Source organism: Lissotriton vulgaris, chromosome 2_1 (assembly GCF_964263255.1).
Source record: "Lissotriton vulgaris chromosome 2_1, aLisVul1.2, whole genome shotgun sequence".
Lineage (NCBI taxonomy): Eukaryota > Metazoa > Chordata > Amphibia > Caudata > Salamandridae > Lissotriton > Lissotriton vulgaris.
In genome coordinates this window covers 1,783,804,548-1,783,822,011 of record NC_141687.1, presented here as the reverse complement: position 1 = coordinate 1,783,822,011, position 17,464 = coordinate 1,783,804,548, and the positions used below count along the sequence as shown (strand labels likewise).

Here is a 17,464-nt window from a genome sequence, read left to right as displayed (position 1 = left end):
CTAGCCAAATCATAGAGAGATTGACGGAGAAGAAAATTCCCAAAGAACAGAAACATGGCGCGGGGGTGTTGCTGCGTTGCCGAAGAGCGTTTGGTCGGGGACAGCGAAAATCTGTGCGCTCGCTGAACTTCTTTATCCCAGTCCCAAGAGTCTAATTCTTGAAAAGCCCCTTTGAGCAACGTGATCATAGAGCTTCTGGGATCATCCCTTTCCACACCTTCTGGGATCCCTAGGAATCTGGGATTGTTGCGCTGATGCCTATTTTCCTACTCCCCCATCTTCCACATAAGATCTATGACTAAACTCTTGTTTTCGTCTCTTTGCGTTTTTAGTGTGGCCACATCTTTTTCTAGATGCTCCGTCCATTCCTCCCAACTGATCAGCAATTTCGGCGCACGTTTTACCGACCCTCCTGACAGCCCCTTGCAGTTTCCTGGCAGCCAGACGTGATCTGCTGCTCTCTGCTTTGGCTTTCTCCTGTAAACTCTTGATAGATTGTGAAACAACTGCCAGAGATGGTTCGCTCTTAGTCACTCCTTGGTCTCCACTTTTGTTGCTGCCTGTGATTGTTTGATTGCCACTTGAGGCACCCATTGAGTCTGATAATATTGTAAACTATGTATCAGTATAGTGCCACCTCAAATCTGTGGCACTTTCTCTGTTAGAAATTTCATGTTTTTTTGGGCTGCCCTCATTTTTCTTTTTTTGTAATTTTTTCAAGCCATGTTTATTTTTCTGAGGGTCTGTATTAGAGCTGCTATACCACTTAGAGCCATCTTCCCCACTTGATTTAGAAATGCTTATATCTGACAGATCTTAATTTATCGTCCACCTGGCGCAATTGGACAATTTCAGGAAGGAATTATCGAATCAACCATAGAGTTGGCTAGTAAGGTCTCCAATTTCATAGTACTGGGAGACCTGAATCTTCATTTCAATAATCCCTCAGATACTATTGCCACTGAATTAACTAAGGATCTTGCGGCATGTGAACTGAATCTGATAGTCTCCCATTCCACCCACCCTAAAGGGAACCTTTTAGACCCTATATTTTCAAACATCGTGGACTTAACATCAGCCGAGCCATACCCTATTCCTTGGACAGATCATATGCTCATCCCCCTCACCTGGAATACACCCACACCCGGTCCAGCAAAACTGCCCAGTAAAACTCTGAGTAGGCGGTGGACAAAATTAGACATGAATGAATGGATAGAGGCACTGAACACGAGCGAACCCCAGACCAATCAGGACATTGGCAGGGCTAATGTGGAATTTAACCAATGGATTGAATCATCATTGGATAAGGTGCTTCCAAAAATAAACATCTCAAAAAAGAAAGGTTCCACTAAACAACCTTGGTTTACTTCTGAGCTAAGGTCACTAAAACAAGAATGTAAACGGTTGGAGAGACAGTGGCGAAAACATTTTGAGGAAGAGAGAAAAACCAAATATAGACTCTCTCTAAAAAAATACAAATCCGCCCTTAACGTGGCCAAATCCACCTTTTTCGCAGAAAAAATAGAGATCTCTGCCAATGCCCCAAGAGAGATGTTCAAGATAGCTAACTCTCTGTTAAAAGCCCCCGACCCGCCATCACCACCACTCAGCACGGAGGAGGCTGATGCTCACTGCAACAACCTGGCAAATTTTTTTGCTGAAAAAATTCAGAAGATCCTCCTGTCCCTCCCCCCTCTATCTTTGGAAGAACCAATCCTCCCTCTGCCAGATGAAACTGATTTCACTCTGCCTTGCCTCTCTTTCTTTTCCCCCCTTAGCACTGAGCCTTTACCCTCACTTTTCAACTCTGTAAAAAGCGGATCCCCGTTAGACCCAGCCCCTATGAATATTTTGAAGCTGGCCCTGCCTAATATCAGTACACACATCATCCATCTAGTCAACACCTCACTTGAATCAGGAAGGGTACCCCAAGACTGGAAATTGGCCATGGTTAGGGCCCTGTTAAAAAAGCCTCATCTCGACCCCCAGGACTTTTCCAACTATCGTCCCATTTCCTTGCTCCCGGGCATCAGTAAACTTGCCGAGAAATGGGTAAATAAACAATTAGCATCCTTTTTGGAGACCCATAACCTACTCCATCCAACCCAAACTGGATTTCGGAGAGGGCAGGGAACGGAGACGGCACTGTTGAGGGTGGTAGAGGATTCCAGGAGGATTCTGGACGCAGGTGGCAGCGTGGCCATTATCCTCCTGGACCTCAGTGCCGCCTTCGACACGGTGAACCACCGGGTCCTCCTGTCTCGTCTCAGAAAGCTGGGCGTCAAAGACAGGGCGCTCATGTGGCTGGAATCCTTTCTTGGTGACAGATCTTTTAAGGTCTTCTCAGAAAATAGCTGCTCTCCACTAATGCCATTACAGTGTGGGGTGCCACAGGGTTCCTCCCTTAGCCCCACACTGTTTAATGTATATATGGCGCCCCTGGCGGAAGTAGTAGCTCCCTTTGGGATCCAACTGGTAAGCTATGCTGACGACACCCAGCTAGTTGTCTCTCTCAATCAGGTGGAATCCGCTCCCTCCAGGCTTTGCCGTTGCCTGGAGGCAGTAGCAAACTGGATGGACTTGTCCCACCTGAAATTGAATGGAGGAAAAACAGAGCTGATGCTATTAGGAAAACGAGCCATATTCAATAACATGATACATTGGCCCCCTTGTATGGGTCCAGGACCTACCCCAAAGACCGAGATAAAGAGTCTCGGGTTTTGGTTGGATGCAGAGTTGTCATTCAAGACCCAGGCAAGGAGGACAGTGGCCACCTGCTTCGGACTGCTGAAAACAATTCGGAAAATCCTCCCTCAGCAACCCGAAGCAGCAAAGAAAACCATAGTCCAGTCCCTTATTCTGTCTAGGCTGGACTATGGAAATGCTATCTATCTTGGAGCCCCCGTGTCGGTTATCCGGCAACTTCAGGTTGTCCAGAATTCCGCAGCACGGTTACTTACGGGCACCAACCATCGTACATCAGCCAAGCCCGCACTCTGCACCTTGCACTGGCTCCCCATAAAGGAGCGAATCCATTTTAAGACACTCTGCACGGTCCATAAAACACTCTATGGGAGTGGCCCCCCCATTCTAGATGACATGATCAGACCATACAAACCCACCAGGAATCTCCGCTCGAACCAACAAAACCTGCTGATAGCTCCCAGGATCAGCAGAGCCCGCACAGGAGGTCGTCTGTTCTCGCACAATGCGGCTGGGTTGTGGAATGCTCTTCCTCCACCTCTTCGTCAGGAGCCTAACCTTCTTGTCTTTCGGAAAAAGTTAAAAACTCTTCTGTTTCCAAAAACTAGATAATTCAGATCCCCTTTTTTAATTCATCCCTGTCTGGTCAGTTTTAAGCGCTGCGATGCTCCCGAGTGGCCATGCGCTATAAAAGAACCTTTTAATAATAATAATAATAATCTGATTCATCTGTTAATGAGAAAAACTTTCCTTGATTGTCAGGCGTTTTGAGTAAGTGGCTTTGGAGCGCATCGCTTGCATCCTGTAGTTTTACTGCAGTTTCTGCATCTCCTACAGTAATATTTACACCATCACTTGAGCTGTTGAGTTTACTGCTGAGCCTTACAGTCTTGCCCACAAAGCTATCCCTATCTGTCTGGGTCAAAGGTGTAGAAAGTACCACAGAGCTTGTCTTCTCTGCCAGATCTGTAGGATAGGGAGTTCCTGGAAGCCCTGGTTCAAAGATCCGTATTTTCTGAATGATTTTCACCTGTATTCCCCTTTCTCTCCCCCGTCGCCGCTTTTGTTCCTAGCGCCCCGGGTGTCCAGCCTTTTCTGCCGGGTGACTGCTAGCACTAAGCTGGGCTGTGAAGTTGCGTGCGTTAGGGAGTTCAGCGAAGGAGCATTCTTTCCGTTACCCTTTGTCACCCCTCTTCCAGCCATCCTTGCTTGTTTGTAACAAAGTATCACGGAGATGTAGCCGGTTATCAGGAAAGCGATGTGCTGCCCAAAATGATGTGTACTCCGAGAAGCTTTTCGTATGCCAGGCAACGCGCTGTAGAACGCCGATGAGCTCCTGCGTTTTGGCCGCACTGGCGAGTAATCATGTAGGTCAAGGAGAATCAAGGAAGTCCGATCCATGCAGGCACCATTGGGGCTGAGGAAAGATGAGAGCGTATACCTTGCATCCGCAGATCAAATGAGGTATACTTGCAGACCCTGGGGTAAGGTTTTCCGCTGCACTTTACTCGTGTTTACTGCATTCTATCTTTGGATGTTTAAAGAGCATATAGAGCAGTCGTTAGGGGTTCCGATCAGCGGAGCATCGTGGCGGAGATGTCACTCGGAAGTCATCTTGCATCAGCCCATTTGGTTACAGAGATATCCAAGCAGTAGTATTCTATACTCGCATTTGCAGAATGGCAACTTGGAAGAGCCATCATACTTTGATTATACACAACTGTCTGGCTACAGAAACGTTGAGTTAGTAAGCAGTATGCCAATACATACTTCCTATTATATTAGTCAAATACCGATTGCTAGTCTATTTCAAGTAAGTGAATCTTTAAGAGATCCTGTAGAGAAGAAACAAGTGTACATACCTGTAGCTAAATCCCAGCAGAAATTGACATTTATTATAGATTTACTTGCGTCCCATCCTCCTTGAGTGAGGTGTATTCAGCTGGTGTATCCTTTAACACTCGTGCTGTGAACTCTGAGGTGTGGCAGACAATGGGGATAGTGGTGTTCAGTGTGCACTCCTTTCTCTGGTTGAAGTTTGGGTCTTTTTCTATTATGTTGTTTTGTTACTAAAGTTAAAATGTGATTTTTTAGGCTCTTATCCCAGTGTACTGCGATTACCTCTGGCTCAGAACGATCCTAGCCCGTGAATCTAAGAAACAAACGAACGCTGAAGAATTGTAGTTATAGGTAAGTAACTTGTTTCATATATATTTTTTCGGAGCTTGTTAGCCTCTGTAACTTGCTCAGTAACTCTGTAGCCCATTCTAACCTGGGGGATACTCTCTATGGCCTACGTGTGGTATTGGGTTCCCAAGGCCTACATGCTCCATAGATAACCCACTTACACCGAAAGAACTGTTGGCACAGAAACTGAAAAGTACAAAAGACAAGTTTATTAAGACCCCATGGGGTGGTGGTACATTCCTACAGCACCCTTCGGCAATGCAAGAAGTATCACACCGAACGTTGGTGTAAATCGTTCTTTTATACACTTTACAGGTAATAAAAAGGTAGGCGGTACAAGGTTACAGAGCTTCATGTACATATATGGTCATTTTTGGAACACAGCCAACTCATGGGAGGGGTCACAACTCCACTGGTCAGTTTGGCGGAACATTCCTGAGGGGTGACTGGTCAGTTGGGACTGCGCATGTACAGGCTTGACCGTTACTATAAATAGCCTGTTGCTAGGCAAACTCGGGTGGTCAGTGGCACGGACAAAGGACTAAAGAGCATGCTGACCACGAGGCCGCTCATTCCCTAAAATGGCCGCAGTAACATACAAAAATGGCGTATTCTAATATGGCCAAGTTAAGGAGAATAACGTGTAGCAAAGCTAAGCGCTAACCCGGCCATCATCAAATTACGACAGACGACCCTTTTAGCGTTTAGCTGAAGCTACCTCATAGTGGACATAGTCGGGATACTCATCTTCGATATCAATTAACATTATTTGAGCAACTTCTTTATGAAGCATCATTTCATTTCGAGCAAGAGTGCGTCTGGATGGAATGCAAGCTGATAAGCACATAGAACATAAGGCAGGACCACATTGTATACATAAACATACAAAGAATAGTATCCCAACAATGACACATAAAATCGTCAGCAATTTCCAACCCCAAGTGGTGAGCATCGACCAGAACCACCCCGAAAGAGTCCAAGTACCATTGTCCGGGTGCATTTCAGCAGCTATTTTGTGCAACTTTGAGATGGCATCATAAACAGAAGGCGAATTATCAGGCACGTACACGCAGCAGCTACTTCCGATGATTCTACATGCCCCCCCACGGTCAGCTAGAACCACATCTAGAACCATGCGGTTCTGGAGCGTAACAATTCTAGAAATCTGGAGTTCTTCCGTTATGTTCCCCAATGCAATAGCAGTATCATTAGCTACAGCCTCGACAACACGAGTCAGTCGTCGTATTTTTCGACTATTCAAAGCAGCCCCCACAAAGGAAAACAGTCCCAAATTAAAGTCCACATATTGTTGTAAGGCGGTGTCGGTCTGGTCAATGTCATCCAGAACCACAGTTCGTTTAACACGATTTAGTACAAAGTCATGGTAAAGCACATAATCATTATGGTACATTGGAGGGGCAATGAATACAGGGGGCAATACAAAAGATACATAACACGTGCCTAACCATCCGAGAGGAAGCTGATGATAACCCCTATTGCCACAGATAAAGTATGTATTTCGAGAGGCCACAAATGATATGCCATTCGGACTGTCAAATGTAAGTGTGGTGTTGCATTCACTTTTTCCAACCGGGATTGTACCTTTATTACATATACACAGATCAGCCTTAGTAGTGATGACATTAATAACATGTGAACTAGACATATTAATATTCCTTTGATTACTGTAAACACGGGGGGCGGTACTCTTCCCATTCAAATCTAGTACCCTCAGCTCTTGGATACCCATCCCGATCATGGTAACAAATCTTGTTCAAACGGAAGAGCACCCCCCCCCCCCCCCCTTCGTTGGCCATCGTAAAGTGAATAGAAGAGTATACCAGGCATTACAGGAACCATTATGGGAAAATGGGAGTGGGAGTTCTGACCAGGCAACATCCCACACACCCAACAATTGGAAGTGTTCGTCATATTATGAGTATGATGCAGAATCTGAATAAAGCTATTGTTCAAGTAAGTCTGTCGGTGCCGTTCTTCATGGTAGGGCAAGGTGAAGTGAAAATGTTCAGATGGAGCCGGGGTAGTCGGCAGCAAATGTTCTCGTACAGGCACCACAAGTTCTACTACCCAGGCTATTACTGCTATCACCACAATTGTCAGTACGAACAAAATGGCACCAAGAATTCTTTTATCTCGTGATGTAGAAGACGCCATAGTTCAAGAGTTCACAATGTCTCAAATGTTCAACTACAAAAATTAAAAACAATGGTGCTGAGCTCCGAGGTAGCCGTTGTTTCCTTCTCCGGGGTCAAGACGGGTGTCACTACTCTTGGCGGAACTGATCCCCCCCCCCTTGAGATTCCCGGCTTCCGTTTCACAAACCCCAGAGCGGTAACCAACCAGTCTCGCACAAAAAAGAAATCTTCCTCCTATCTTGGCCGCAAATCGTAGCGTTGTCGTCCAGAAACAGTGTGGTCCGGGAAGGCTCCCTCAGATTCGGCCGACGTCACAGCTGGGCTCTTTTCGTTATCCAAGATCTCTTTGTAGTCGGACAGCACTGTAGGATTCACCAGATCAGGAGAGACGCGGCGGCAGTGAGTTGAATGCACCCACCGCTTTCTGTTGGTCACTCGTATAGCCGTTCGAGTTGCTAGGAGGACTTGCTCGGGGCCACGCCACCTCGGTTCCAAGCTGTTCGTCCTCTCAAACGACTTGATCATCACATAGTCTCCAGGACGGAGACTATGGGCCTCTCCAATGGAGTTATCAGAGAGCGCTTCTCGAACCTGTTGATGAATGGAAAGCAAATCATTTGTTAATCGTGCCAAATAATCGTTCATCATTATGCAAGGCACATCATGTAGGCACTCCCCATATGTTCATAGGCCTCCCAAACACCACTTCATATGGTGTGAGGCCTGTTCGAGAGTGGGGTACTGATCTGAGAGAGAGCAATGCTAGCGGCAAGGCATCGGGCCACTTCAATGACGTGGACGCCACAATCTTAGCCAGTTTCAACTTCAACGTAGCATTGTACCGCTCGACAAGACCTGCTGACTGAGGGTGGAACACAGCATGAAACTTCTGCTGGATCCCCAACCCCTTTAATACATACTCCACAATTTTCCCTACGAAGTGAGGCCCATTATCGCTCCACAAAAATTTGCAAACTCCAAATCGAGGGAAGTACTCCTTAAGCAACACCTTAGCCGTTGTCAAGGCTGTATTATCTTTCGTGGGGAAGGCCTCAACCCATTTACTAAAGGCACACACCACCACTAAGACATACTTGAGGTTATTGCAGCGCTCCAGCTGGATGTAATCCATTTGGAGTACCTCGAATGGTGCAGAAGGTGGAACGAACCCTCCTTTCGGAGTATGAGTCCCTTTTGCAGGATTGTGCTGTAAACATATCAGACAGGTCTGCACTACTCTCTTAGCCGTATTGGCAATCTCGGGATGCTCCCAAACTCGTGTTAACAATCGAGTGATTGCAAGAGCTCCCACATGCGCTAATCCGTGTGTCATCTGAACCATCGCCTGCAAGTAAGCTGCGGGCAATTTCCATCTCTCCATGTCCTTGCTTCTCCAACAACCCTCATCATCTAGTACCCCTTCTGCTGCCCATGCCGCAAGTTCTGATTCCGTTGCTGATTTTTGGATGTCTAGTATCTCCGCTCTAGCATCATACCATCGCTCGGCCTGTGATTTTGTTACATACATGGGGGAGTCAGTTTGAGACATAGCTGTTTGTCTTATATGCTATCTGCAAAAGCATTACCTTGACCCACTTTATCCGTGATCTTTTTATGTGCACTGCATTTAATTATCGCTACTTTCTTTGGACAAAGCAACGCGTTTAGGAGATCACGCACTAGTTCTCCGTGCATAATGTGTACTCCATGAGAAGTCAAAAACCCACGCTCTTTCCAGAGTAGGCCGAAGTCATGCGCTACTCCGAAGTCGTACCGGCTGTCTGTGTAGATGTTCACACATAGGCCAGCACTCAATTCGCAGGCTCTTGTTGAAGCTATCAGCTCTGCTGCCTGAGCCGATTTCTGTGGTATTCATGCTGTTTCTACCACCGTCTTAAGTGTCGTGATCGCATATGCTGCAGAAGTCGTACCATCTGGCAGCCTTAAACACGATCCATCAACCCACAGTTCCCCATCCACATCTGGAAGTGGCATATCCTGTAAGTCGACACGACCCTTTGTCTGTTCCTCGGTCAGGAAAACACAATCATGATGTTTTTCTTCCTGACCCTCCTCGACCGGATAGGGCAATAAAGTGGCAGGGTTCAGGGTAGCGCATCTTTTCAATGTAATGTGTGGCGCCAGAAGTGTGAGCTCATATCCTGTCAAACGTGCGCTCGTGAGATACTGTGTTTTCGTTTGATTCAACAGGGCATCTACTGCCTGGGGAACTAACACCAACAATTTGTGCGATAAAACTATTCCCTCACTCTGTCGTATAGCTACCGCTGTTGCTGCAACTGCTCGAAAGCACCCAGGTAACCCTCGTGCTACAGGATCAAGAATGGCTGAAAAGTACGCGCATGGCCTCTGCTTGTCCCCGTGTGCTTTCACTAACACTGATAACGCGCACCCATCTTTCTCGTGCACGTACAACGTGAAGATCTTAGTATAATCTGGTGTACCTAGCACGGGTGCAGAGCAAAGGGCTTGTCTCAATTGGTCAAAGGCATTTTGACATTCATCTGTCCATTCGAGGGGCATTGGTGTAGTTTTGGACAGTAACGCTAACAAAGGTTTTATAATGTGCGAAAACCCCATGATCCACTGTCTACAAAAAGACGTTAAACCTATAAAGGCACGTACATCTCTCTGAGTGCGGGGAACTGGTGTGTCTAATATTGCCTGGATTCGATCTGATGTTAATGCACGCCCCTCCTTAGACAAAAGATGACCGAGGTAGGTCACCTTGGGTCTACAGTATTGAAGCTTTTTCTTCGAAACTTTGTGGTTATTCTGAGCCAAAAAGGAAAGCAAAGCGATAGTACTCTCCTCACATTGTACATAAGTGTCTGCAGCTAACAAAAGGTCATCAACATACTGGATAAGGGCAACTCCAGATTGCAATTCAAAAGAATCAAGCTGTCTTTTTAAAGCCTGGCTGTAGATACTAGGACTCTCAGTGTAACCTTGAGGAACACGACAAAATCTATACGATTTATTATTTAACGTAAAGCCAAACAAATATCTGCTATCAGGATGGATGGGGATGGAAAAGAACGCATTTTTGAGGTCAATAACACTAAAGGTCGTCGCCGTTGGGGGAACCAATGTGAGCAATGTCGTGATGTCGGACACCACCGGATATTGGGGAATGACAATTTTGTTAATTTCTCTCAAATCAATAAAAAATCGATAGACCTTGTCGTCAGTATCTTTCTTAAGGATCGGAAGAATAGGGCTGTTGCAAACATTGTAAGGAACCTCCTCCACTACTCCAGCAATGATCAAATCTTGAACAATGTGCGTCAGAGCAATTTCACCTTCCCTGGAAATCTTATACTGTGGCACACGTGGCAAAAGTACTCCCTCCTTTACAGTGATTCGAATAGGTGGAATAAGCATCTGTCCCACATCCGTGTCTGAGGTCGCCCATAACGTGTGCGGGAGAGAGGCTAATGCTTCGATTTCTTGTATAGTGCAAAATCTGTCCGAATCTGGATAATTATCGTTCAAAATAACTCGCACTCCCTCAGGAGCGCAACGTATCGTTGCTCGAAAATATTTGAGCAAATCGATGCCCAAGATGTTATCTGGGGTATGGGGCGACTACAAAAATTGACCAAAACTGAAAAATGTATCAAGACAAAGTGCAAGAGGTTTTGATAATGGGCTAGGAGAGGGTGTGCCATCAAACCCTATACATGTTATCGTTTCGCCAGACAGGGGAGCACTCGGAACCAAGTTTTTAGACAAAGCGCTACGAGTAGCTCCTTTGTCGACTAAAAACTGATCAGTAGAACCTAAAATGCCCGCTGATACATATGGACCTCTCTGATCTACTGGCACTTCAACTGATTCCGTACCCCATCCTACGCAGTCCTATGCATGCACATAATCCTGATGCTCCACATTTTCACCCTCCGAAATCTGATACTGATTCCGTCGATCAAAAGTATTACGTTCGTCCTGGCCACGGCCCCTCTCTTCAACCCTACCACGATCGCCTCCGCCACCTCTCGCCCCCGAATAACTGTTCCTCGACCTTCCACCTCCTCGACCACGCTGACTACGTTGTTCACGAAGTACCGGACAATCTTCAGCCCAATGCCCAAACTCCTTACAATAGGCACATTGACCCTCCGCTATATACGTACGACCATACGACGCATTACTCCCACCTCTTCTGCCTCTATCATTCCCTCTAGATTGCGTTCCGCGAACCTGTGCCAACATCACCTTCGTTTTCAATTCCTTCGCTTTCTTATCAACACTTTCTTTAGCCTCCAATTCCTGCCGCTCATAATACTAAGCCATAGTTAACAAAGACGCAGGGGTCGCCGCGGCCCAGGAACTTTCACTCGTTTTTAATCGTTTTGCTATCTCCGGTAGGAGATTAGCCACATACTTATCTACAAACAAATGCCTACCCGTATCATCGGTTAACGATTGACCACTGTAATCGTGAAACGCCTCTTCGAAGCGTGTAAAGAAATCTGATACCGTTTCATCTAACTTTTGTTTGCACGAAGCTAGCATGGTCCAATCAATCTTTTTAGAAGGAACAAGCGTTTTTAGTTTAGTTAAGATAGCCGCTGGGAGGCCTAGAATCAATTCACATGGCTTACATGCAGGTTCCCTGTCTAAATCAGCCTGGTTAATTTCTTTCCACGTTCCCCCAAGCAGTGTTTCATCATTATTTTTACGAATCAATCTCCACATATCAGGCGGAAGAATTAACCCAAAAAACAGATCTATTTCAACAAGAGTCATAACACAAGAGGAAATGGCCCCCTCCACCCCTTCATAGAATGCTGCTGGGTTTTTGCGAAGATCGGGTAAGGAATTTTTCAACGCCATAACATCCGCTCTATTCCAAGGCGTATACACCCAATTATATATAAAATACCCCTTCGCATCCTTCGATGTTTTATCCTCATCTGTACCGTCCCCTTTAGGTGGAACATACAAAGGTGCAGCTTCACGCATAGGCATAACATACACTTTAGAATTCTTATCTGAACCCCGGAGAGAACACTCCTTAATATGCTCTGTTGACCCCGGCACGGACTCCTTATCCTTTTTCCCTTCTTCCCGCAATCTGGACGCCTCATCCCGTAGCTGGAGCAGTTGTTTGAAAAGGTCATCAACATCTGAAAGAACAAATAAACCTTTATCCAAATTCTCACAATAAACCGACACAGCTTTAGGTTCTAGAGTATCTGAATATTTACGAAATCGAGTAACAACTTCAGCTGCAAAAGTATTCAAAAAACACAGCAATTCTCGGTCTGTCCATTTACCCCTTTCAGCTATAACGTCTGCCACAGATACTTGATTCAAATTTAACTTCCTAGCATAACTACGCAACTCCGCTCCTCTCTGAGCAGATAACCTGACACTCGACCTATCCGTTTTGTCTTGCCCTTCATCGTCAGAATATTCAGTCGGAGCCGTAGGAGGAACGTACGGAGGCGGTGATCGATCTAATAACGAAAAATCATCAATTTCATTATTCAGGGCAGGATAAAGCGGTCGTCGAATAGGAAATTGACCGGTCGTTTGCAAATTACGTTCCCGTTCCTCCCTCTCTTTCTTTTCCTGCGCCTCCTTTTCCTCAAGCTGTAAAGCCTTCTCTCGAACAGCCTTGCGCTGCTCTTTGTCCGCCCAGGCAACTTCACGTTTCATACGTTCACGCACCGCTTTCTCCCACATTCGTACACAATCAAACATATTCTGTCTAGACCTGCGCTGAAACAAACATTGCTCCACAAACTGAACCTTTCGTAAATCAAACGACCCATGTAGTGGCCATTGCAACTCGGGATCGGTTCTGGTATATTTATTCCATAATTTACTGTACAGTATAGGGGGAAGGCTGAATTTTACGTACATCTCACGGTTTGGAGTTCCTTCTGGGGGAGCCGGCTGTGATTCCGCTAACCTAATTCAGGTACCATTTCCTAAACAGCACATCCCTCGGAGCGTGCTTAAAACAGGCATGTTCAAAAAGTACCACGAAAGCGTGATACCATAAAAATTGGCACTTACAGTACTTCACACAAATGTGTTGCTCAAAATACAAACGAATTTAGAGAAACATCTCTACATGCCTGCCTATGTGAAGTGCACTACACATATAGGTTCAAAGTTCACAAAGTCAAAATGTTAGCTAACTCAAATCAAAGTCACAGTCACAGAACTTCGGTAAGCGTCCGTAGACTACCTTACCGATCACAAATCTTACCCAAATCTCAAAAGTCCAGATTCCAACTGCCAAGGTCTTTAATCGAATCAGCCAAACGGCACTATCCAGCAACGCAGACGATCAAGAACTCAGTCGGAGACCGGCGCCACCTGGAAGGTCAGATCAGAAGGAAAGGAAGAAAACACCGTGGGTGCCAAGACTCGGGTCACTCGGTGGCAGCGTACGCGTCCATGGCGAGTTTCCAATCCTTCGTCACGACCTCTCCTTCGGGCATCCGAGTCGCCGATGAGTCCCTTCGTGGTCGCCAATTTGTGGTATTGGGTTCTCAAGGCCTACATGCTCCGTAGATAACCCACTTACACCGAAAGAACTGTTGGCACGGAAACTGAAAAGTACAAAAGACAAGTTTATTAAGACCCCATGGGGTGGTGGTACATTCCTACAGCACCCTTCGGCAATGCAAGAAGTATCACACCGAACGTTGGTGTGAATCGTTCTTTTATACACTTTACAGGTAATAAAAAGGTAGGCGGTACAAGGTTACAGAGCTTCATGTACATATATGGTCATTTTTGGAACACAGCCAACTCATGGGAGGGGTCACAACTCCACTGGTCAGTTTGGCGGAACATTCCTGAGGGGTGACTGGTCAGTTGGGACTGCGCATGTACAGGCTTGACCGTTACTATAAATAGCCTGTTGCTAGGCAAACACGGGTGGTCAGTGGCACGGACAAAGGACTAAAGAGCATGCTGACCACGAGGCCGCTCATTCCCTAAAATGGCCGCGGTAACATACAAAAATGGCGTATTCTAATATGGCCAAGTTAAGGAGAATAACGTGTAGCAAAGCTAAGCGCTAACCCGGCCATCGTCAAATTACGACAGACGATTTTGAGATCTGTGTAACATTCCATTTTGTCACATTTTTGTTTCCAAATAGATTTTCAACACAAACATATCAATGTGAAACTACCGTGAAAGATCAGGATGGAAATCAAAACCAGTCATTAAGAGGTTATGTACAGTTGCATAACCTTAATATTTGAATTACATCTAAAACCCGTGGATTTTCTCACAAGAGAATTATTCAGACGATCATTTGTTTTGTTGTCATGTTTTTCCAAACTAAGCTTTGGGCGTGTTTTGCATGTCATGAAGGTAGTGCAATATTTCGTTATTGCCTGTTTAGAACTTCCTATTACCATCCTATGTTTTGCACATTGATCTGTTTATTGGCCTGTCTAATAATATAGTTGGTCTAGTTTCTTTAGCATTTTTGTAGTGGGAGCACACTTTGCTCCAAGTATTTTATGACTACTCACTTTGCTCTAAATCTGTTATTTTGAACTGCCATTTATACTTCACCATATTAAAAGAAGATCACCAGCCATCCCTCACGTATAAAAAGTAATGCTCTTGTAGAACGTGTTATCATTAAACAGCTGCGTCATTTCAGTATTTTTATTTGCCAGGCTGGAAAGCTAGATGTGGACCTTGAAAGTAACGGTAATCACTTGACTTTCCATGTATTCCTCCCACCATTAATCTTTATTGGTGCTTTTGATACGGATCATCATGAAATTAAGAAATGTTTTGGGCAGGTAAGATCAATTTAAATGCTCAGTATAGTGTGGATCGCAAAAAGTCTTCAGAGGTTACAGTCTGAAACAACAACGTAATAAAAAATGTATCAGTATTATCACGTATTTCTTCATATCTGAATTCACTGCAGTGTTATATGGGAACAAAGGGGGCCATTTTAGGACTGTGGCGTTTTACCAATTCACTGATGCGGCAGAGGACCGCCTGCCTCATTTAGCGATCCAAACCATATTGGTGGGGTTCGTTTGATGAAAGTGTTTCTGCTGACACAGCAATAGCACTTTTATATAAACTGCAATGCTGGCTAGCTATCATATAATGGTGGCTTGTCTTTGAAAATATAAAATATTCAATGGCCCGAGGTTCAGAGAGTTTTGGGATGTATACATGAAAGCCACTGAAGTATGCGTTTGAAGGCTCTCCCTAGATGGGAATTCACAATGATGATGTGGCTGATGGGCCTCCAGTTCATGGCTTTTGGAGAGTTGCTAAGGCTCCCTGAGTAAAACCTAGCCGTTCTCCATCATCAAATTAGAAGTGCAGCTGCAAGTTTGGTTAAGTGGAAGGCCTGCTTAAATAAACCTTCACTTCTGCTATTCCAAACCCTATATGACCTCCAAAAAATCTTCACGAAGCCATAGTTCTTGCGATAAAAGAGGAAGGTAACAACAATCCCATTCACAATCCTCTTTGCTCCACTGACACATGTAGAGGTTCTTGGAATCCACAAGTTGCTCCGCCGTCAGGAATATCCATATGGTGCCCTCTTACAGATAGAACAATTGATGGACAGAATGCAGAACAATGTCACACATTCACCCCAGTACAGAGATCTGGGCCTAAATCCATCGTTTTTTTGCTCACGCAGTACGGGCTGGACTATTTCCACAAGGAACAGGGTGAAGACTGATTTGCATATAGGTGGGTCCAAACTGGGGTGGTGTGGTGAGCATAAGAATGATGGATTTAACCCAGATCCCTGTGACTGGGGGTGAATGTTTGCATTGTCCAGCATTCCGTCCATCGATTGTTTCTTTTACACTGTTACAGATAGGGCACAATCTTCCTGTTTGCCCCACGGCACCCCTCTACATTAGGGCCCCAGATACAAACAGGGAAAGTGTGCCCTATTTTGTTGAATGCGCTGTATTCGGGGCAGCTGCAAACTGACAAACTGACATACTGCTGCCAGTATGGTCCGGGAGGCCCACCACCCCTTCCACCACCAATCCCAATGGTAGGAGACAGACACAGTTCGAACTTTTGGAAGGCAGGGGGGCCTCGCGACCCCCCCAGCCGTATTTATTAAAATATGAAATAAAATGTAAAACTTTAAATTAAAACGTTTCATTTATCATATAAAAAAATACAGGTATCCAGGCTAACCTTAACAAATCTCTAATACAAAGATTTTCCTAACCGAGTCTAACATCATTTCATAATGCATTGCATACGAATTTTGTACATCCTATCGTTAGGGGCCAACGGCAAGGTCTTAACCGGTGTCAGATCCCTATCACCAAATTTCCGCCCTCTTGTGTGAGTGGCGCATGTGCAGTGGGCTTTACCCTCGTAGCCAACCGTAACTTATCTTGTCATGGGGGCCCCCTTCCACTCGGTGCCATCTTAAGGTCGTCCGAGTTCCCGTGCGGGGTAACCGTAAGAAGGACAGCGTGGACTCCCCCCCCCCCCCCCTTTCCCCGCACTCTCTTCCGCCGGAGCAGATATCCGGCCCCCGGGAAATTCATGGGAGGGGCATATAGCCGTCTCCCCCTGGGAGGGGCCAATGGCCGCCTCCCCCAGGCGCTCCCATTTAATAATGGGTGGCGCCCCCACTAGGGACCTTGAAATCACTGCTCACCGATCATGACCTTACCGCCCGACCGAAGACTAAATAAATACGACAGTTAGTTACCTACTAATGGGGAAAATTAAACAAAACAAACTTATGCCTAATCGCAGCTAGATATATCCCTACCTGCTACCCCACCCTTGTAGAGCGGATGTCCCAGAATAGTATCCAATTTACTATAAACATTGCTACAAAGGAGGAAAGGTCCTATAACAGAGAAACCATTTTTTTGCATACAGTTCATCACACTTGTACAAAGGAAAAAAGGCCTATAGACAAGTGCTCAGTTGCATACACAATCTTGGAATCAGTCTACAATGAGGAAAAAACGGGCTAAACAAGACATTTTATGCATCACAATCAATTGCAAATCACAACTTTGTTTACTCCCAAACTATTGCAACAGGGGCTAGTGGGTGAGTCAAAAATCTGCAGCTTGTTCCCTTGAGGGCTCACGAGCGACGAGTCGTGCAGCCTTCAGAGCGCGGGAACAAGAGGACGCCTGCCTGGACCCCGTGCCTTTTAACCTGCAGCGGGGAGGCGGTGCAGCATCCCCCTCCCGCCCAAAAGTGCACGGACTTCCGGGCGGGTGTTAGGACAACCTTCTTAGGCGGCGGGGGCGTATTCCAACCACGCCACTTTGGGCATAACGGCCGGGAACACGCCCCCCGCCTGCAAAGGTTTCCGGGCGGTCGAGGCACCCAGCCATACGTTCGGGGTGACCGAGAGGTCTCCCCTTTCTATATGGTCCGGG

The 17,464-nt window shown here is 45.9% G+C and overlaps 1 protein-coding gene across 1 annotated transcript in view; it reads left to right on the top strand.

Moving 5' to 3' along the window:
* LOC147733269 (sperm-specific sodium:proton exchanger-like) overlaps positions 1–17,464 on the top strand; it is a 7,973,824-nt gene that overhangs the window by 193,011 nt on the left and 7,763,349 nt on the right. Inside the window, exon 3 of the mRNA XM_086956195.1 lies at positions 14,729–14,857. Coding sequence (XP_086812321.1) covers positions 14,729–14,857 — 129 coding nt within the window. The remainder of the gene's footprint in view (positions 1–14,728; positions 14,858–17,464) is intronic.